General features: G+C 44.6%; 2 protein-coding genes across 7 annotated transcripts; one reads left to right on the top strand and one right to left on the bottom strand.

Moving 5' to 3' along the window:
* Nucleotides 6,538-7,761, bottom strand: LOC8064800. The gene has a single exon (XM_021462090.1). It carries the CDS (start codon nucleotides 7,759-7,761, stop codon nucleotides 6,631-6,633), a length of 1,131 nt encoding a protein of 376 aa, XP_021317765.1. The 3' UTR covers nucleotides 6,538-6,630.
* Nucleotides 8,210-15,294, top strand: LOC8064799. Of its 6 annotated transcripts, none has more exons than XR_002453492.1 (7): nucleotides 8,210-8,380; nucleotides 8,464-8,648; nucleotides 12,463-12,879; nucleotides 12,978-13,078; nucleotides 13,618-13,695; nucleotides 14,906-14,968; nucleotides 15,068-15,294. XR_002453492.1 is itself a non-coding variant. In XM_021461547.1 (7 exons), exons 1-4 carry the CDS (start codon nucleotides 11,879-11,881, stop codon nucleotides 13,070-13,072), a joined length of 546 nt encoding a protein of 181 aa, XP_021317222.1. In that variant the 5' UTR covers nucleotides 11,560-11,878; the 3' UTR covers nucleotides 13,073-13,078; nucleotides 13,618-13,695; nucleotides 14,906-14,968; nucleotides 15,068-15,294. The 6 variants fall into 6 exon arrangements, 2 of the variants coding, with proteins under 2 accessions (XP_021317222.1, XP_002450856.2); XR_002453493.1 differs by having other exon boundaries at nucleotides 8,440-8,648; XR_002453494.1 differs by having other exon boundaries at nucleotides 8,215-8,648; nucleotides 12,463-12,637; nucleotides 12,715-12,879.

The raw sequence follows: 19,157 nt of genomic DNA, 5'->3' as shown, positions 1-19,157 counted from the left end.
GCCAAGACTGCACAGCCTGAGGCTAGAGATCGACAGTTCAAATCCTGGCAACCGCATTTTTATTGCGTAGTGGCCACAATTTTTGCATGGCTCAGCTGGCGCGATTAATGATGAGTATGCGAACAGGCTCGCTGCCGCTAGCAATTAATAACTGATGAGAGCATGCAAAAGGGGTATCAGCGTCGAGCGTCCAAACAAAGCGATCTCTTCACTCGAGGACAGCGCGATTAATGATGAGTATGCGAACAGGCTCGCTGCCGCTAGCGATTAATAACTGATGAGAGCATGCAAAAGGGGTATCACCGTCCAGCGTCCAAACAAATGTTAAAACGGGTGAACGTCTTCCTTTCATGTAGTTAGCTTCAAATGCAGAACGTCCTCTAATTAGGATACGGAGGGAGTATTGCATAACAAGACAAGGCATATATCTCATTACAACAATAAACATGAGACAACATATGAAATGATGAAACAAAACTACTGAAACAGATAGACAACGGTATACGAAACTACTAGACTGAACCAACGAAACAAGCAGAAAGAGCAGATATCTTATAGCAGAAACAGACACATGGTATAAACAGAAACAACATGATTGAACTACTAAAACATGTATGATCTAGAAGACAAAACACAACAGGAAGATGAGCAGATCATACCCTCCCATACGCTCTGAGGATCCTGATCCTTGTCCAAATTCCATGATGTAGACGATGAAGATGATCTCTCCACCGGGAAGGAGAAATCCGCCCACGACTGCGTGAGGAAGACGGTGACGATGCTTGAAGACGACCACGAACAGCAGCGGTGGTTTGGGTAGTCACGACGACGCTCCCCAAAAACCTAATTGCGATCCCCCGTGCAAGGTCTCGAACAATAAGGGCTTCGGAGGCACCTGCCTTCTCGCTCCTCCGTGCGCGCGGAGTTACGTTATGGGAATTCCTTCTTTGCAACAAAACTGTGTTTTGAGTGTTCTCTCTTGTTGTACCAAAGAGATGAGAGTCTCCTATTTATCCTTGTGGCTAGAGAGGAGAGGAGGAGGGGAAGGGACTCCCTGTTGGCAGCTGAGGAGATGAGCATCTGAAGGGTTTTCACGCGGAGTTGAAACTCCCTCAGTTATCTATCGAAACACCCCGCAGATAGTGAGTTGAAACTCTCACATAATTGAGTTGAAACTCCCGCACCGCCTGCCTACCCTCCAACTCTTGGACTTCTAATTCGGTACAACATATAGTGCCCCTAATTACACACCATAGAGTTTATTGATTTATTAAATCTAAATGAGTCTAGCCCATAATAAATTCAACATCAGCTTCCAGAAACCCAACATATGGCTGGTCCGGCAACACCACACCATTTTTTCTAGTTGAATACATGATGTTTTCCATAGGTATGAGCAATAAAAAAATCATTTCAAACATGTTTTCCATACAATGATTAGAGATTCAGAGTCACTTAAATTTCCTCTAACTTGTCATGCTAAGTACATTGACTAGAGACTTAAAGGCAACAACAAGAGCTAATTACAAGAAATGAGGAAAAATATTTTATACCTGCAGGGGAGCATGCCTGTACATGATAGATATGGTTGTAGAACTCCAGCTGCAAATATTCTCAGAAAACTAAGATATCAGGAGCATATGATACTCTGTTAAATAATATTAGACATATATTTTAGTTGTTAGACTACCTCCACTAAATCATTGAGTTGTTCTATGACAGAGCCATGAAAGGCCAATTGAATTATGATATATAGAGACAATATTTTCACCAATTGCAGGACTCTTGTTTGGTTATCATAACATGACCAAAATAGAAAAACAATCTATAGTGCAGAAATAAAAAGAAATACGTTTTTTTACAAAGAAATGATCCTTTTAAATTAATTGTACAATTAAAGGATGTTATTCATAGAAACATACTGGAAAACATTGACCTAATTTTCGTTTTTTATGCAGAATAAAGTAGACAGCAGCAAGATTATCAACACCACCATATTCTATTCTAAACAAAAACATGGATCTCATCATTCTTATGCAACTGTGAACATAGATCCCTTGCAGGAATGGAAAGAAAGAGCAGATCTGAGAGGGAGATTGGGAGAGGGTGAGAAAGAGGGCACCTTGCACAGGTCGGGACTTGGAGGAGACAGGGTGCGCATGCATCGGGGGAGCCCCGTTGGGGCAGCGGCTGCCCGCGGCGCGTACGTGGAGGTGCTCTCTTGGGGCGGCAGCTACCGGTGGCGCGGCCACGGGAGAGCCTCTAGGACCGTGGGGGAGGCGGCAGCGTGGGTTCAGGGACCCCCTCTCGGGGCGGCGGCTACCGGTGGCGTGGACGTCATAGAGCGCCCTCAGGGCAGTGGAGGCATAGGCGTCGGGATTCCCTTGGGGGCGCCGGCAGCACAGACATCGGGGAGCAGCACGTGGTAGGCGTGGGAGGAGCCCTAGCGACAGCAGGCGTGGGAGTGGGAGGTGTGTGTCTAGGGTTTCATGATTTTTTTCTTTATGCCTCCACATGGAACCCACAAAGTATCAGACCTTGTTTAGTTCACGCTCAAAACCCAAAAACTTTTTAAGATTCTTCATCATATCGAATCTTCCGGCACATGTATGGAACATTAATTATAGATAAAAATAACTAATTACCTAGTTTGCGTGTAATTTACAAGACAAATCTTTTAAGCCTAGTTAGTCCATGGCTGGACAATAATTGTCCAATAAAAATGAAAATGCTACATTACCGAAATACTTTTCACCTCCTCAACTAAACAACGCAAGCGGGTCTTCAAGTTAGCCGGCTGGGCCACGCGACTGAGTGGCAACTGTGTCCTCTCATTTTTTGTGTCCTGCGGGCACACAAATTTTGTAGGTTTTGAGTAAGGATGGGGATGGTGCTCCAAATAGATACCCATGGTTCTTCTCTAGTATAACTTAATGAACTATATGAAAAAATAAGGGAAGGAACTGTCTATTTTGTTCATTATGTTAGACTAGGGAAGAACCACAGGTATCTATTTGGAGCATCATCCCCATTCTTAGTTTTGACTACCTGTCAAGAGTCTTTCGGTGTTTCCCATTGGATTTCAAGAGTCGTCAGGAATACCCAGACTTATTCATATCGGTTTTTACAAGCCGACATGAGTTATCAACATTCCTGATGGTTTGAATGAAACCGACATGAAAAATAAAAACCGACAGGAAATACCCGTCTCTAGTAGTGCCAAGTGGTGGAAATCACTCGTGGAAGGTATCATCTCTACTTGATTTGGTTAGTTGCCATATACATTGTTCGATTTGACATGGTTAGGTTTTAGATGTACTAGGTGGTAGTATGTATGCATGTGAATTGGATGAGTGTTCCACGTAGGTCAGTTGGATTAGAGAAGGGATGCCAAGTGAATTGCGCGAAAGTTGTAGTGGAAACTAACTGTAGAGTTGAGATTCAAAATGCTATGATAGGAGTAAGTAGTGCCATTGTGGGTCATGTCGATGAGAGATATCCCTAGATGAGCCAATTAAGCAAGTTACCTAAGAGGAGATAGTTGAGCAAGACACTTAGGAGGCCTATGAGTTAGTTGACCAAGGAAACTTGACACTATACCTATCTAGGGTATCGATTCTTGAGCTGGCACATATTGTTCTAGGTATGAAGAGGCTCGGGTCAATAACAACTACCATGAAGGGGCATTTGAGGAGAAGGAAAGAGACTAGAGGATGAACAAAGAGGGGGTTGATTATTCAGATGATGATGACAACAACCATGACTTATCAGTGGTGTGGAAGTGTAAGAGTGGTGGAAACTAGCAAGCGTCTAGAACCAACTATAGAGGAATCACAGGAGTTGCCCATCCCAATGGTAATAAATGGTGCATGCCCCAATCGACGAGGGGTCATCACTAGGAATGTTATACAACCCTTGATGTCATATGAGAGGAGGAAACTTGAAGCTATACATGTTTCTGGACGCCTCATTGTTCGAGGACATTTTTAGTGAGGGTGGGCTGAAGTCGTTGGATCTAGAAGTGGATAGTGAGAAATAGTTCATCAATTATGGTATTTGATAGCCTTGAAGACCTAAAGTTATGGCTAAAGGACTATTCAGTTAGGCACCACATGGCTTACAACATCATTCACTCGTGTGCTTCCACATGATACATAGTGTAGTGCTAGCAAGGATGCTGATGGGGCATATGGGAACATCCTTTTCCTACTGAGCTGAATAAATGGAGGATCACCAAAGTGAATCAACCACATGCATCTGATTATTTTGTACCCTCCCAAAGAACACTCTTAGGGCACGACAAGGTACATGGGTTACCGATTAATTGGCCTTGTCCATGCCAATCTAGATGTATTTGCCACTTGCTAATCCAATAAATCAATTAGGTTGACCAATTACCGCCATCCATATGGTCAAGCATGAAGGGAAAAGCAAGAGGCATTGGCGATGTTGTAGGGGGATTGGAAAGACACATATGCAAGGGTTTCAAGGATTTTGAAAACAGTGACCCACTACAATCTAGGCATGAAGTGGTTCACATGCCAAACGGACACGAAGGACGAGCATCGTGGTGCAATGAGGCTTGTCCTGCAGCGTGTTTTCTAGTGCTTCCCGCAATGCTTTGAAGCTTTCAAACATTATATCCTATGAGAAGCGTTGATGGCACATTCTTGATGGGGAAGTACAAAAGGATTCTCCTTATGGCCACTTGCATTGATGGTGAGGATCGTCTTGTTGTACCGCTTACATTCATTTTGGTTGAGAGTGAGAACAACTTGAGGTAGTCATTCATGCACTTGATACACCGATATGTTACTGGGCCTAATTGAAAGATATGCATTATATATCTGACCGGCATCATGGGATCCTTATTGCTGTTGAAGAATACATGCAAGGTTACTCATCGATCGTGCGTAGGTGGTGCATGCAGCACTCAACTGAAGCTATAGGCCAAGGTTTGACGACAAGAACATTGTCAACTTGCCTAACTCCGACCCCTTAGAGGACGAAGGAGATGAGTACGACGAGTTCACACATGCGAGTACGCAGCTAGAGCGTGGACCTCTACAGAATTACATAGTAAGTTTTCACACCACCTAAGATCATGGTTCCAGTCACTTTGCTTCTATGGGGGTAGTTTGGAGGTTAACTTTAATATTTATGTCTCTAGGGCCACCAGCTTAGAGTGCTTGCCAATAATACGGACCATGCATTGCAGGTTGCATATGGGACTGAGAATGAGATTGATGTGCCTACGTAACTTCATTCATGTGCTTTGTTTAGTTTTCCCCAATCCAAGGGGATTGAAGAGGCGCGAAGGGTAAATCCACCTCAAGCCTTGTTTGGATGTAGTTAGATTTATATCAATCCACATGTGTTGAGGTGAGTTGGAGTGGAATTTGAACTAAATTCCACCCCAATCCACTCCAACACATGTGGATTGAGGTCAATCCGACAACATCCAAACAAGGCCTCGATCTCTTCCAACCCACTTGGCTTCGGATGAAAAGAACAAGGCTAAGACTACCTAATAAGTAATACCCGATACATGGCAAGTTATTTTTGGAATCCGCCGTGAGGTCTAGCAGCCAGTCCAGCTCGTGGCACAGGGGCACGAGCGCGAGTTCTAGCGCAGGTAACATTCATTTGTTTGTTTCCTTATTACTACATTTAGCATTGGCAAATTAGGTGCTTCAAAAATAAAAAGTTTCCTAAGATAGCTTTAGTTTAATTTTTGTGCCAAATATAGTAACATAGAGGTGGTTGGTATGTACGGTCAGTGAAATGTTTGCGCCGTTCTGCGGTGGGCGGTGGCAGAGCAAGGTGAGTGGCGTGTGGGATAGGGTGTACTCTGTACGCCTAGTTCACCCAAAACTTAAAAACTTTTCAAAATTTTCCGTCGCATCAAAACATACGGCATATGTAAAGAGCATTAAATATACATAAAAAATAATTAATTATTCAGTTTAAGCCTAATTAGTGAGATGAATCTTTTAAACCTAATTAGTCTATGATTAAATAATAATTATCAAATAAAAACGAAAGTACTATAATATCGAAAACATTTTTACCTCTCCAAACAAGACCCAGTACGTGTTGTACTGTATATATGGTACATATGTGAGGGAGAAAAGTAAAAAGGAGAGAGAGAGTCTGGAAAGGAAAGTAGTGTGGACAGGAATGACAAACAAACAGTAAATGTGGGAAGCGGGGAGGGAATGGGAGATGGGAAAAGGGAGAGTTGACTGCGAACAAATCTTGGAGCATGCTCTGGACGGCCCGCGATAGGGAGGGCGCGCGCATGCCATTGTGGACTTGTTCATCCGGTAGTACCATGCATATAGTGTCAACCAGTGCATTCTTGATGCATTGTTTTCAAGTTAGGCTTTGTTTAGATGCAAAAAGTTTTTAGATTTTGATATTGTAGTATTTTTATTTTTATTTGATAAACATTGTCCAATTATAGAGTAACTAGGCTTAAAAGATTCGTCTCGCGATTATTTAATGCTCTATGCATGCGACGCAAAATTTGATGTGATGGAGTATCTTGTAATGTTTTGGGTTTTTGGGTGCATATAAACAAGACCTTACTACTGCAGCAGGATCACAATTAGTTTGCATTGTCTAGTTCTAGTATTCATTTTCCACATGATGGGGGGTCGGGCTGAGCTTCAGTTCACTCCTGCACAAAGGGCATTCCTGATACCCCCTGAGAAGGTGCTGCTCCAAGCACCCGGCGTGGAAGATGTGCGAGCACCGGGGCCACGCCGCCAGGCGCCCCTGCTCCTCGAGCACGTCGCAGCAGATCGGGCAGTCTTCCCCGGTGACCTTCCGCCGCTTCGTCGGCCGCACATCTTCCTCCGACCTGAGGAGCACAGGCAGGTGGAGCTCGATGGCGATGTCAAACTCAAAAGACGTGGCGGGCAGCGCCGCGCGCTCGCCAGCCACGGACTCCAGCGCCTCGCACATGCGCCACATGCGCGCCGCCGTGAAGTCGCTGGGCCGGAGTATGCCCACGTCGACGGTCACCAGGAGACACGTGGCCCGTGCCGGGACGAGTACCGGCACCGTCGTGACCGACCACAGCGCCTGGAGCTGCGCGCTGAAGCAGGCGGGGTGGACCAGAGATGCCAGCATGGCGCCGGCGAATCGCAGCGAGCTGCTCACCGTCGTCGCTGTCTCCGGATCGGAGTCGGAGGCCAAAGGAGAGGGGAGCACGAAACGGAGACGTGCTTGTTTGGGACCCAAGATGTGCATGTCGACGCCGTCGCCGCCGCTCTGCGTCCGCAAGAAGCGGGTGTAGCGGTAGTCGACGATGATTTCGCCGCCGCTGCCGCCGCCGTGATGACACTGACACTGACAGGGTGGCGCCGAGGAAGTGGCGAGGTTCACGAAGCATACTGTGCTCTGGACGGTGGCGATCCGCGCCGGCTGCCCAAGGAACGTGCATGGTGCTGCCGCCACCTCGCCGACGCCGTTCTTGACGACCTTCGGCACCTCGTCATCGTCCTCTTCAAATTCGCTGTCGCTGTCGACGACGTCATCGTCACCAGTGTCGTCGCCCTCCTCGTCGCTGCTGAAGTAGTCCGCCTCGGCGCTCAGATCGTCCTCTTCGTCCTCGCCATGAACCGCGCCTTCGTTGTCGCTTTCGTCTTCCGATGAGGACGGCAGGTCAACAACGCCGCCGTCAAAAACGTCGTCGGGAACAGGCACGGACGACGACCCAGCTGCCACAGCGGTCTCTTCCGCCGACGCGGTCATCTTGATGCTCTGCGTTGGCTATGTACGTGCGCGACGCAGTCTCGCCGGTCCTGCCTTCTCGGCGTCGTCTCTGCAGGATCGGAATGGTGAAGAGAGAGCTTAGATGCAGCCGGCAATTGGAAAGAACGGCAGGCTTTATATATGGGGCTCGCGATCCGATGATACCTACTCGGACTCGAGTAGCTCCACTCGGACACCTTTTGGTCGTCTGTTGTTGCTTCACGGGGTTTTTTTTTTTGACAACACACAGGGCATATATTTGTTACTTTTCATGAAGAAACGTTGACTTTAAGATAATAGATAGAAGGCTTGTAATAATTCAACAGCAATCTATATATAACATAACTTATTACCTCCTATGAGATGAGTATCAAACATCATGTTTTAGATTATTCTCCTATTATATACAATTAAAAAGAACAAAACGTGGACAATTTTTCGTGCCACAAAATTTTTCGCCCGTCTGCCCAACCTGTGATCCCGCAGCGCCGGCAGGTGGGGCCTCCTCCCCGTGCGCGAGCTCCCACATCGTGCAATCACGATCGCGAGATCACCTCCACCAATCACGCTCGACCTTCCCTTCCCCGCGCTCGCGTCCATGGATCCGCCGCCCACCAAGGTAGGATCCAAATCGCCCTATGGATCCGACGGCGCCCCCTCACTAATCCCCATCCTTAGTGGCACCCCTTCCTTTTGCATCAGGTCCTAGCGCCGATGATGCTACAGGTAGGGAGGGGAGGAGGTGGGGGAGCGCTGGTGATGTGCAACACTGGCAGCGTGGGTGTCCACGACGATGACAACGAGGAGGAGGACAGCGATCGGGCATCTCCGACTCAAAGTTGAGTGCGTGAACCAGGGCTTCCATGACCTCGTGCTCGCCTTGTAAGGTGTGCTCTGTTCCAATTAAGTCTCTTATACTATGCCCACCACCTGTTTGTTGAATTGTGTCACTGATTGTTTTTGCCAGTCTTAGCCTATGCAGACTGCAGATGAAACGAGTTAGTGTGTGCTTTCATTCCAAACGTTTATTTGTGCTATGCAAATGGTTGTTTAATGTATTGTCTTGTGAGATATATTATATAGTTGTAATCCTCACGGAGTCTGTGCGCACACCAGGAGTGTTGATCGAAGGGCTCTGCTATTTGTTTGAAACACTTTTATGAATGTCTTGTGGATGCAAGCTGGTATTGGATAATTGTGATTTGAAGTTGTGAATCTACAAATCTACCAGTGGTCGATGGAAGGGCTCTCCGCATATTGGTAATGAAGAAATACTATTTACACTGCTGCACGTTCAGGCATTAGCACCAGTCGGGAAGGGCCTATTGCTCCGGTTTCCGAGCCGGTGCTGCCCTTTCATGACTATAGGCCCACCCTTTAGTCCCGGTTCAGGGCAAAGCCCCCCTTTAAAACCGGTTGGTTATATCAACCGGTGTTAAAGGGTCCTGCCAGGGCTGCCACGTAGCAGGACCCTTTAACACCAGTTGCTATATCCAACCGGTTTTAAAGTGGTTCTTTTTTTCTTTTGTTTTCAGTTCATTTATTTGTTTTTGTTTATTATTTGTATATAACAATAATAGGTATTGTTGGCAAATCTTAACGCACACTGGCTAGAGTAAGATGTGACAAGTATCAAGAAATGGTGGCACCTAAGCAGCACTGCTTAAATGCAAGCCTGAGCTGTTACTAGGATAGGTTGTCAGGCTACCCTGAGCAACGACTCCAGAAATACTAAGCAACGCTAAGCTCTAGCGACGACGCAAGATGTACCACGGGTGACTCTGCAAGCGCACAGATACCGATGTAGCACTTCGACCGTGGTGAGTATCCGCGGTGTCGTGATTTATAGTTCGTCCAAGGGAAAGCGTGCTAGAGGAGTTAGCAAGGAAGGGAAATACTATCTTAGCTAGGATCAACTAAGGTAGTGAGGTAATGAAAACGTAGAGGAAGGTAGATGTGGTTCTAGATAACTCTAAGATAACTAGTGTAGTGTAGCTAGGTGGGAGGACAACGAGTGAGAAAAGACTCATATGACTCTAACTTTATTCTTGTAGACCAATCTAGTCTAGTAGCGGACACACACTAACGTCGCTAAACTTAACTGCTTGTTTGTTGGAAGTCGACTACAATAGGAGGACGAAACTACTATCCAAGCGGACTCGTTTCTTATGGGCGCCTACAGACCGTACCCGACGTGAATAGAACCTACTGGGAAGTAGAGGCCTGTCACGCTTCGCCGCCGCCCGCTATCATGTTTGATACGGTAGTATTCAAGGGCAGGATTTAGTCTAAGCACCACGCTTATGCTAACTCCTACTACTCAGACTAAGTATACGACCTAGTCCAAGCACCGTGTTATCGGCAGAGAAAACAACCCAAGCACTTAAGACTAACTTAGCTAGTATATAACTACTACAAGACAGACTAGGACACTACAATAGAATATTGTACTAAGTAAATACTGAAAGTAAATACTTAGGAAAGTAAAGGAAAAGTAAATATATTAAATACTCAAAGTCTTACAAGAGAAAAGATAAAGAGAAATAGTAGACTCTCCAGAAGACGACTCGGAGACTCCGAGCTTCGCTCGACTCAACTCTAACTCCCACACTAGACTAACACTGACACTTACAACTGGAAAACTAGAGCTAAGTTGGAACACACACTCTAGAGAGGGTGGATGCAACCTCTATTTATAGGGGGAGTAGAGGGGGTGCCACGTCAACGATCCATGTGCTTCCCACTTTTCATCCTTGGATAAACCGTCATTGGAACCGCCTTAGATGGACGTCCAAGATCATCTGCACATGTTGCCAAAGTCAGTGGAGTGTAACCGACCTTAGGTTGGTTCATATCATAGGTCGGTCGACCTGACATTCTGTTAGGTGGGGCCACCATGAGCCTTCTAGAAGGTTCTGGAGGTCGGTGGAGTGGAGCTGGCAGGTGGGTCCCACCATAGCCCGGTTGGTCGACCAAGGTTTGGTGAGGTGGGCCCACCAGCCTTGCTCCATTGCTGTCCCCATTTGTCATGGAGTGCAACATTGTTTATCTTTGGTCTGGTTCTTCTCGTGGGTCCATAGATCCTTGTACCTGCATCTTTCACCCTTGAACAGAAACATAAGTGTGATCTGAGGGTCGAGATGGACTTGAAATGTTGCCTTAGGATCCTGGAATTGAGCCAACACCTAGACCACCCTAAGTGTAGGTCGGCCGACCAGGACTTGGTGGGTCTAGGAGCTCATTTTCCCCCAAATGTAAGTGTACCTGCATCCAAATACTTAGAGCACAAGTGGAACCTCTTAGTGATAAAAGATGCCTATGCTATTCCATTCTTACACTATTTCTGGCCTGTTGACGGTGTTTCAATGTGTGGATTTTATAGCTTATCCATCGTCAACACATATTAAGCATAAATATTATTATAGGCTTAGCTTTATAATTAAGCTTTGTCTATAATAAAACGAATAGGCCATATTAATAATTAAATAGATGAATATGTAACAATCTTTATATATAGTTTTATCTGTATACATTCCTAACACACACACATATATATATATATATAGTTTTCTTCTCCGAATCTCTAGAGCCGACACAAATGATCATCGTTTCTTGGAATAAGAGTTAGCACGGACATATATATCTCCTACAACTAAAAAGAACAAAAGTAAGACCACTAGATGGTGCAACTTTTTTTTGTGTCGCTCACCCCGCTCCCGTACGTGCGAATCCTTCCATATATAGTAGGAGGTGAGATATCGAAGGGTACGAAATGAAATAAAGAAAAATATAGAATTCCTGATATAAAATTTTTCGCTTAGTCGGTCCGCCCTTTGCCTCGCCTCCACCTCGCCTCGCTCGCGCGATGGCGCCGTTGATTCTGCGATTGCACTGGCCTCCATTTTCTTGCGTTGCCACTCTGCACCGTTGATTCCGCGCCGCCCAATCTCCTCCCCAAGTCCCGCACTCTCCCAATCTCTCGCCCTCGCCCTGCGGTAGGCGGCCTTCTCCGCAGCAGCTCCGTCCGGTCCGGCGGCGCATCGGCGCCGCGGCGGGCGACGGGCCCAGACGGTGCTCGCAGTGCGGGCACCACGGGCACAACGCGCGCACCTGCACCATGCGGCCCGTCAAGCTCTTCGGCGTGCGCATCGGGGACAAGCCCATCCGGAAGAGCGCCAGTATGGGGAACATCGCGCACCTCGCCGCGGAGGGCAGCGGAGGTGGCGGCGGCGGCGGTAGCAGGGAGGAAGGGTACGGCTCCGATGGGGAGCGCCCGCACAAGAAGCGAGGTGAGATGGCGGGCCTGGGGACAGGGTTTTTGGTGAATCGTGATCCCTCTGTTTACCCTAATCTTTTGTGTGTTTTAGCCGTGAGTTTCGTTTGGTGGTTTCGTGCTTGTGTGGGGGAGATAGGCATTGTTGTGCGAAAAATGATGCGATTTTGATGCTCATCGCCATGATGGTTGCGTCGCTCATTTTCGTTGGGAGGCAAGAATAGTAGGTTCACCGTTCACGGTTTGTTGAAATTGAAGGTTCGATAAGAATCGGAGGTTGACGATTTTGTTGAAATTAATGGTTATTTGCGATTTGATTCGGTTGCTTGCTGGAACCAAACATGCCCTTATAATCTTGAGATGCATTATGCTGATCTGGTGGCATGACTGACGAGTTTTGGCTCCTAATTTCTTCTTTGTTCTTTCAGTGGCTTACCGGCGGCGCGTTGCCTCCGCAGCAGCTCTTCACGGCGTGGTGCCAAGTAGCTCCAGCTCGGGTGGCTTCGGGTGCGGGTGGTCCACCGAGCGGCAGCCCCAGGACGAGAGAGCTGAGGTCGTCGTCATGGGCCTGCGGCCCTCGGCTCGGCGGCGGCACCGACCTAGGTCAGGGCTTCGCTCCCTTCATTGGATCTCCTCGTCTACCGATCCCATCGTATGTATTTTGTTGTGTGGGTTATTAGGAGTTCTGGGATTCTGGATCTAATTGCCTCTGGTTGCTGGGTGGGGTGGATTCGAACCCGGAGAACACGGTAGGCGTGATGACGATGGTCGGGATTCCGGGAAGGGCGTCCGCGTGCTTGTCACTCCCACCAGCGACCTCGTGAAGATTCTCGCTTGTATGCAAGGTAATCTCACATCGATCCAAACCTTTGCCTGAGAGAACTTTGCCAATTATTTTAGGTATTCAGATGTTGTTAATGATTTGCATATGTGACTGTCTCAGCATGCTTGACGCCCAACTATGCATCGGCATCGCCGTTGAGCTCAATTGTCAGAGCATTGTTCCTGGGAGGCAAAGCACCATGTGTGCAGTTTTAGTTCATGGTAATTTAAATCACAAACTGAGCTTATTTTATAGTTATAGATGAGACGATTGCTACCAGTTGCAATAGTATGTCATAACCCATCAGACTCTCGGGATTGTAAATTCTTTAGCCTTTTTAAGATAGCATCTTTTAGCCATCACCTTTGATGATTACTTTTTACTTTGCAAATGACGGCCAGATTGTAAATTTTTTAGCTTTTTTAAGATAGCATCTTTTAGCCATCACTTTGATGATTACTTTTTACTTTGCTAACTAGGGCTATTTTCCTCAAGTGATTTTCTATTAATTAGCAAGGTTCTCTGAAGTTTCTTTTGAAAGTGAAACAATTAAATAACACGTAGATACCAAGTAGTTGTTAGTGCCCCTGCTACCCTTTATTTTTGTACTGTTATTCAGTTATTTTACTAATAAAATCCTTGGGAATTGAGAGTTCTCATATCTTTAACAAATTGGGTTCCTAGATTATTGCATTATGAGTTACAATTGCTATATTGCATACCATTTTATGAGAAATTTCGCTTTGCTTGCAAAATGTAGGAAAGATGCCATATGTTAACTCTCATAGTGATGGAGCACCCAGCAACTTTTGTGGATTGTAAATGTTCACACGAAGAAGTAAACATTTTGTCTATTTTCATGAATTGAATCTTGATGTTTTTTTTTTCTTTTTTCTCTACAGAACTTGAACTTTGTTGCTTGAGTGATACTATATAGAAGTTTCTATTGTCGTTATTTATATAGACATTTTCCATTAGAACTTGACCATTCTTCTCTTATTTCTGTGGTATGCTTCCTTTCTTGGTCATAGACATCATCTGGTCCATGCTCATGTGTACGGTGATAACCATATACATGGTTCCCTTGCAGATTTGTGGTTTCATTAGCATTGATGCTTAACATTTTTGTTTTATTCTGATCATGAGATACTTGGATCCGCTTTGCCACTGAAACTTCTTTTATACATTCATCTTGGTAATTGTTTTCTTTATATTGAGGTTACTCAGTTGATATGAAGAGGTACACTCTTTCCTTCCTTCTGAGATCTGAATCAAATTTCTACATGCTTATTATTATTGCAGAGATAACCTAATTATTGCAGAGTCAATTCTTTGTGTATTATCAGTTTCCAAATTATGCATGTCATCCTCACTTGTTTGATTGTTCAACGATCCGCACTTGTTTGATTGTTTGGCAATTAGAATGCTTAGAGTGCCTGGGAGATAGCATCACGAGGCATACAACATGTGTGTCTTTTTTTCACTATCCTATTGTGATTTAAATGATCCAACATGAATTGTCCTAGGATTGGATGATTTAGCTCTATAATTTAGTATGTTTAGTCATTAAATAAGTTTATTTTAGGCCCTGCAACTGAATCCTATTTTGGTGTAAATGATCCAACATGAATTGTCTTGGAGTGGATGATTTAACTTAATTTAGTATGTTTCATTAAATAAGTCTTTTTAGGCTATGCAACTGTGATCTATAATAGAACTCTCTGTTCAATTTAGATTCTCGAATAAATCTTCCTCAATTGCACTTGGAATATATATTGGTAGGCAAGTGCTTGATTTTTTTAACATTTTTTGGGCATGTCAATAAACCATTTTACTCACTGTGCATATACACCTGAAATTTATTATTTTACGTGCAATGGAGGGGGCAAGCGGATGGCTTTAGGAGTTATTTGGTTGAAGGTGTTAAAATTTAACAGGTTAAAAAAACACGAGGAACCAAACAAGCCCTTATAATCTTGAGATGCATTATGCTGATCTGATGGCATGACTGACGAAGAATAGTTTTGGCTCCTTCTTTGTTCTTTCAGTGGATGGCCTTCGCATGTGCATTGATGATGGCTGTGTTGTCAGTAACTTTAATTGTTGCTCAGGTAAATATGCACACAGCTGCTCATTCTAGCTATAGAACCCAAAAGATATGAAATTGGTCTTGTATCATTGAAATTAAGTACCCGTGATTATGGTTGCAGGCATTGAGGAAGGAGCCGTTGACGGTTTATGGTGATGCAAATCAAAACATGAGTTTCTAATAATATGTTCTCATCTGGTAGATAATATTATTGAGGAAGGAGCCGTTGACAGTTTTATTTTATTGAGGAAGGAGCCGTTGACGAGCATTTCCCACATAATATACATGGTTATATACAATTGAGTGTGACTTAAATTATCAAAAAATATCGTTGTTTGGTTGTTTTTATGTATATCCTTAAAATAAAACTGTGGCGTTAGCACGGACATATATATCTCCTACAACTAAAAAGAACAAAAGTAAGACCACCAGATGGTGCGACTTTTTTGGGATCGCTCCCGCCGCTCCCCTCTACGTGCGAAACAAACGATGTCGTACGATGCCGTAGGAGGTGGAAGGATGAAAATTAAAATAAAAAAATAAGAAATGATTTCTGATGCAAATTTATGACAAAGAATAATATATAATCAGATATGTGGAAGTGTGCGAAATGAAATAAACAAAAAAGAAAAGATTTCTGATATAAAATTTCATCAACGTAACAACAAAATTTCGGACACTTTCCAATCTTGCATTGCCAGATCCTTGTACGTAGCAAAAATTTCAGTCACGGGTAAGGAAACAAAACATAATCTCGATCCTGAAGGTCCTCGCCGACCGGAACCTCAGCTTCGGCCGCATCGTCGGCGTCATGCTCATGTCCGATGGGCAGCAGAACCGTGGCGGGAACGCCGTCGACGTCAAGATCGGCAACGCGCCGGTGTACACCTTCGGGTTCGGCGCCGACTACAACCCCACAGTGCTCAACGCCGTCGCCAGGAACAACATGGGAGGGACTTTCTCCGTCGTCAACGACGTCGACAAGCTGAGCATGGCCTTCTCCTAGTGCCTCGCCGGCCTTCTCACCGTGGTGGTGCAGGACCTACACGTACAAGACAGCGGGGAAGCTGTTCGACGCGCCGCCGGCGACGGTCACCGTGCGGCGGAGCGGCAATGCGTTCCCGGCGGATGACTTGGAACTCTTTTCATTAATGCAATATAAACTCTTTTATATTAACTCATGATATTAATTCGAACAATGTCTCTCTGTATAACATGTTGTGAAAACATGTGTCTCCGTGCTTGACTACTACTGTTACAAGTTTCAGATGCGACTAGAGATATTTAATCTGATGGTCTTTGGCTAACGTCTTTTCTAACAATTCGCCATCAACACCTACATCAATCAAGATTGAGAGCTCGCATTTAGACTATACGATATTAAAATACTTTAAGGGCTGACCTATAGGCCTGGTGGACAACATGCATTCAAGTGAAGGATATCGTGAGAATGTCGAAAGCCGTTCGTGACTTTATTAATTTTATAAACTTTATTTTTTAATTAAATGTCTTTTAATGTTGGTATTTATTTTTTACAGTATTTGTTATCTTATCGTGCGATTTCTGTAATTTTTATTATAAATTGTTAGCTATCCCGTAGCAACGCACGGGCACTCTACCTAGTTCAATATAATTCATGAGATAATGAAAAAAGACATATAACGTACTCTGAGGGTCGCCGTGGGTGTTTGATTGACGTGTACCATCAAAAATTTGCAGACGTAATATCCACATAGGTTGTTCCCCTTCTTGTCTTAAACACCACTGTACGCAATGTTTTCCTAAACGCTAAACGGTAAACAGTCGGTCACCTGCCGTTTAGCCATTATTCGGGCTAAACAGTCCATTAAACGGGCTAAACGGTCAATTAAACGGACTAAACAGATGATTAAACGGAAACGGTGTATCATTGTGTAGCGTTTACACGGCGTTTAAACGGTCTAAACGGCTGTTTAGACGAACAGTGACTGTACGATATATAAAAAAGATTCACTACCACGACAATAAGAAAGCTAAAAGTTTGCAAAAGTTTGCTAACTAGTACAACTTACTTGTGGATGGATTATATCAAGCGGCGCTTTGCAACTAATGAGATGATCACGGTCAATAAATCTTTTCCAAACCCTACACAGAGCCATTGTGGATCGTCAATTAATAATTGCAGAGTTATATCATGATATTCTTCTAACTGAGATCAACATTACGTACCTTTGAATAATGTTTACCATTTGTTGGTAATTTTCTTGTGGTTTTCTCAATGAGTCATAGATCAACCGGTTCTTGGGAATTTTAATGACCATGAGTATCCAGTGAAAGCTGTTTACACACATATATATAGTCAGACCTATAACTATATAATACCCGGATCGAGTAATAATAAGTAAAATAAAATGTGCATGCTCCAAATAACTATATAACTCACTCAAAGTTGTACGGGAAGAGTATTTTTTATTTTTCTTTTTGTTTTTATTTTGGGTTCACAAATAAACGTCTTCTCAGATTCACCTAAGGTCTTCTCCCCGTCTTCCTCTTCTATTTCTAGAGGCATGCTGCCACAACCTCTCTCAACCCTATCCACCGAGACACTAGCATATCCAGCTGGTACTGGTGGACTATGGATTCTTGGAGTTCTCGTTCGATCGATAGGGTTGACAACACCGATAGCCATCTTTTTTTTGGCATTCCCGTCAGGTACGTGCAGCTCACATGTAGTAAAAGCCTCTGTGACATCATCCATGAGGAAGTGTAGCTTCGTGTCATCCTGAATGGTTAGTACTTCTGTGGATGCGCAACTGCTTTTCAACTGGCCTGGGGGCTAATATTGACCTCAGGTTGTGATATACCTTGCCCTTTCGTCATTTGACTAAGTGCTTCTTGTACTTGCCTTTTAATCTCTGCCTGCATCCATTCTTCACGAGATTTCTCGTGCTCCAGTGACTGCATAACAAAAGCTTCTAGCTGGCAGATCCGCTCTGCCTCCTCGTCCTTCTTTCTCTGGCGGCTTCTGTAAGTTTCCCGATCAGCTTCAAATGAATGCAGCCACGGAACTGCTCCGTAGCCTCTCGTACGCCCACCATGCTCAGGATTTTCAAGCGCGTACGTGAGTTCATCCTTCTCCCTATTGGGCCTGAACTCACCAGACTGAACCACCTCTCGTGCACGGACTAGTCTCTCTACTGCTCTAGAGATTTCTTGGCCCCAAACTAGTGCCCCGGTGTCTGGGTCCACGCTTCCCCATGACCGTAGAACTAATGCTTGGAGCGCTCGCTCCAATTCTTTGCTATTGCCTCGGGTGTGACCCCCTAGCAAGCATCTCCTTTTCCATTCGGTCCCACTTAGGAACGACACTCTTATAACCACTTGATCCCATATGATGGTGGTATGTCTTTTTACTTGCATTCTCTTAGTTCCTAATGGCTCGTTCCTCGCCCTCTTCTGATATTTTGTACTACACAAAGTCATCCCAAAAGGCCCTCAGCTTTATATATTGCTTGAGTTTGAAATTTGGGGTCTCGTTTTTCTTTACAAATTTGTTATACAAAGTCTTATTCCAATTCTGGAACAGTACCGCCATCTTCTCCATAGTCCAGTCATAAATTTGCGCCTTCAACTCTTCATCGTTGGTGTCGAAGGAGAAAACCACCGTGACGGCTTTCCAAACTAACTCTTTGTCACTATGAGAGACAAAACTGATTTCAGGAGCACTTCGCTTCTCTCTCCATTCACGAGCACTAATCGGTACTTGGTCTCTTACAAGGTAACCACAGTGACCGACATATTTAGTTGCATGTTCATCAAGTGGTCTGCTGTAGCTATCTCGAACTCGGAGATTACGTAGCGGCCCTCCATCGGCCTCTTTAGCCCTCTTGGAGGTACGTTTCTCCCCGTAGAGGTCGATCCAGACGGCTATGTATATATAGAAACAAAAATACTAAATTAATAACCAAGTAAGTCTAAAACCTAATGTAAGAGATGCATTATATATATTTACATTTACATATCTCGCCGGTATTCCCTTCTTGTTGCACGACGAGTTGTTGCTTAGGCGTATTGCCCTCTTGTTGCTCAGTCGAATTGTCCTGCATGAGCTTGTTGTAACCAGCAAAGTATTGACTACCATCTTCGATCATATTCCTCATGGCATCTTTCATATAATCAGGATCATCGTGAGGACGGTCGGCCATTTCTATGTCTGCAACCACTATATATAT

Source organism: Sorghum bicolor, chromosome 5 (assembly GCF_000003195.3).
Source record: "Sorghum bicolor cultivar BTx623 chromosome 5, Sorghum_bicolor_NCBIv3, whole genome shotgun sequence".
Lineage (NCBI taxonomy): Eukaryota > Viridiplantae > Streptophyta > Magnoliopsida > Poales > Poaceae > Sorghum > Sorghum bicolor.
This window is presented reverse-complemented; position numbering and strand designations above follow the sequence as displayed.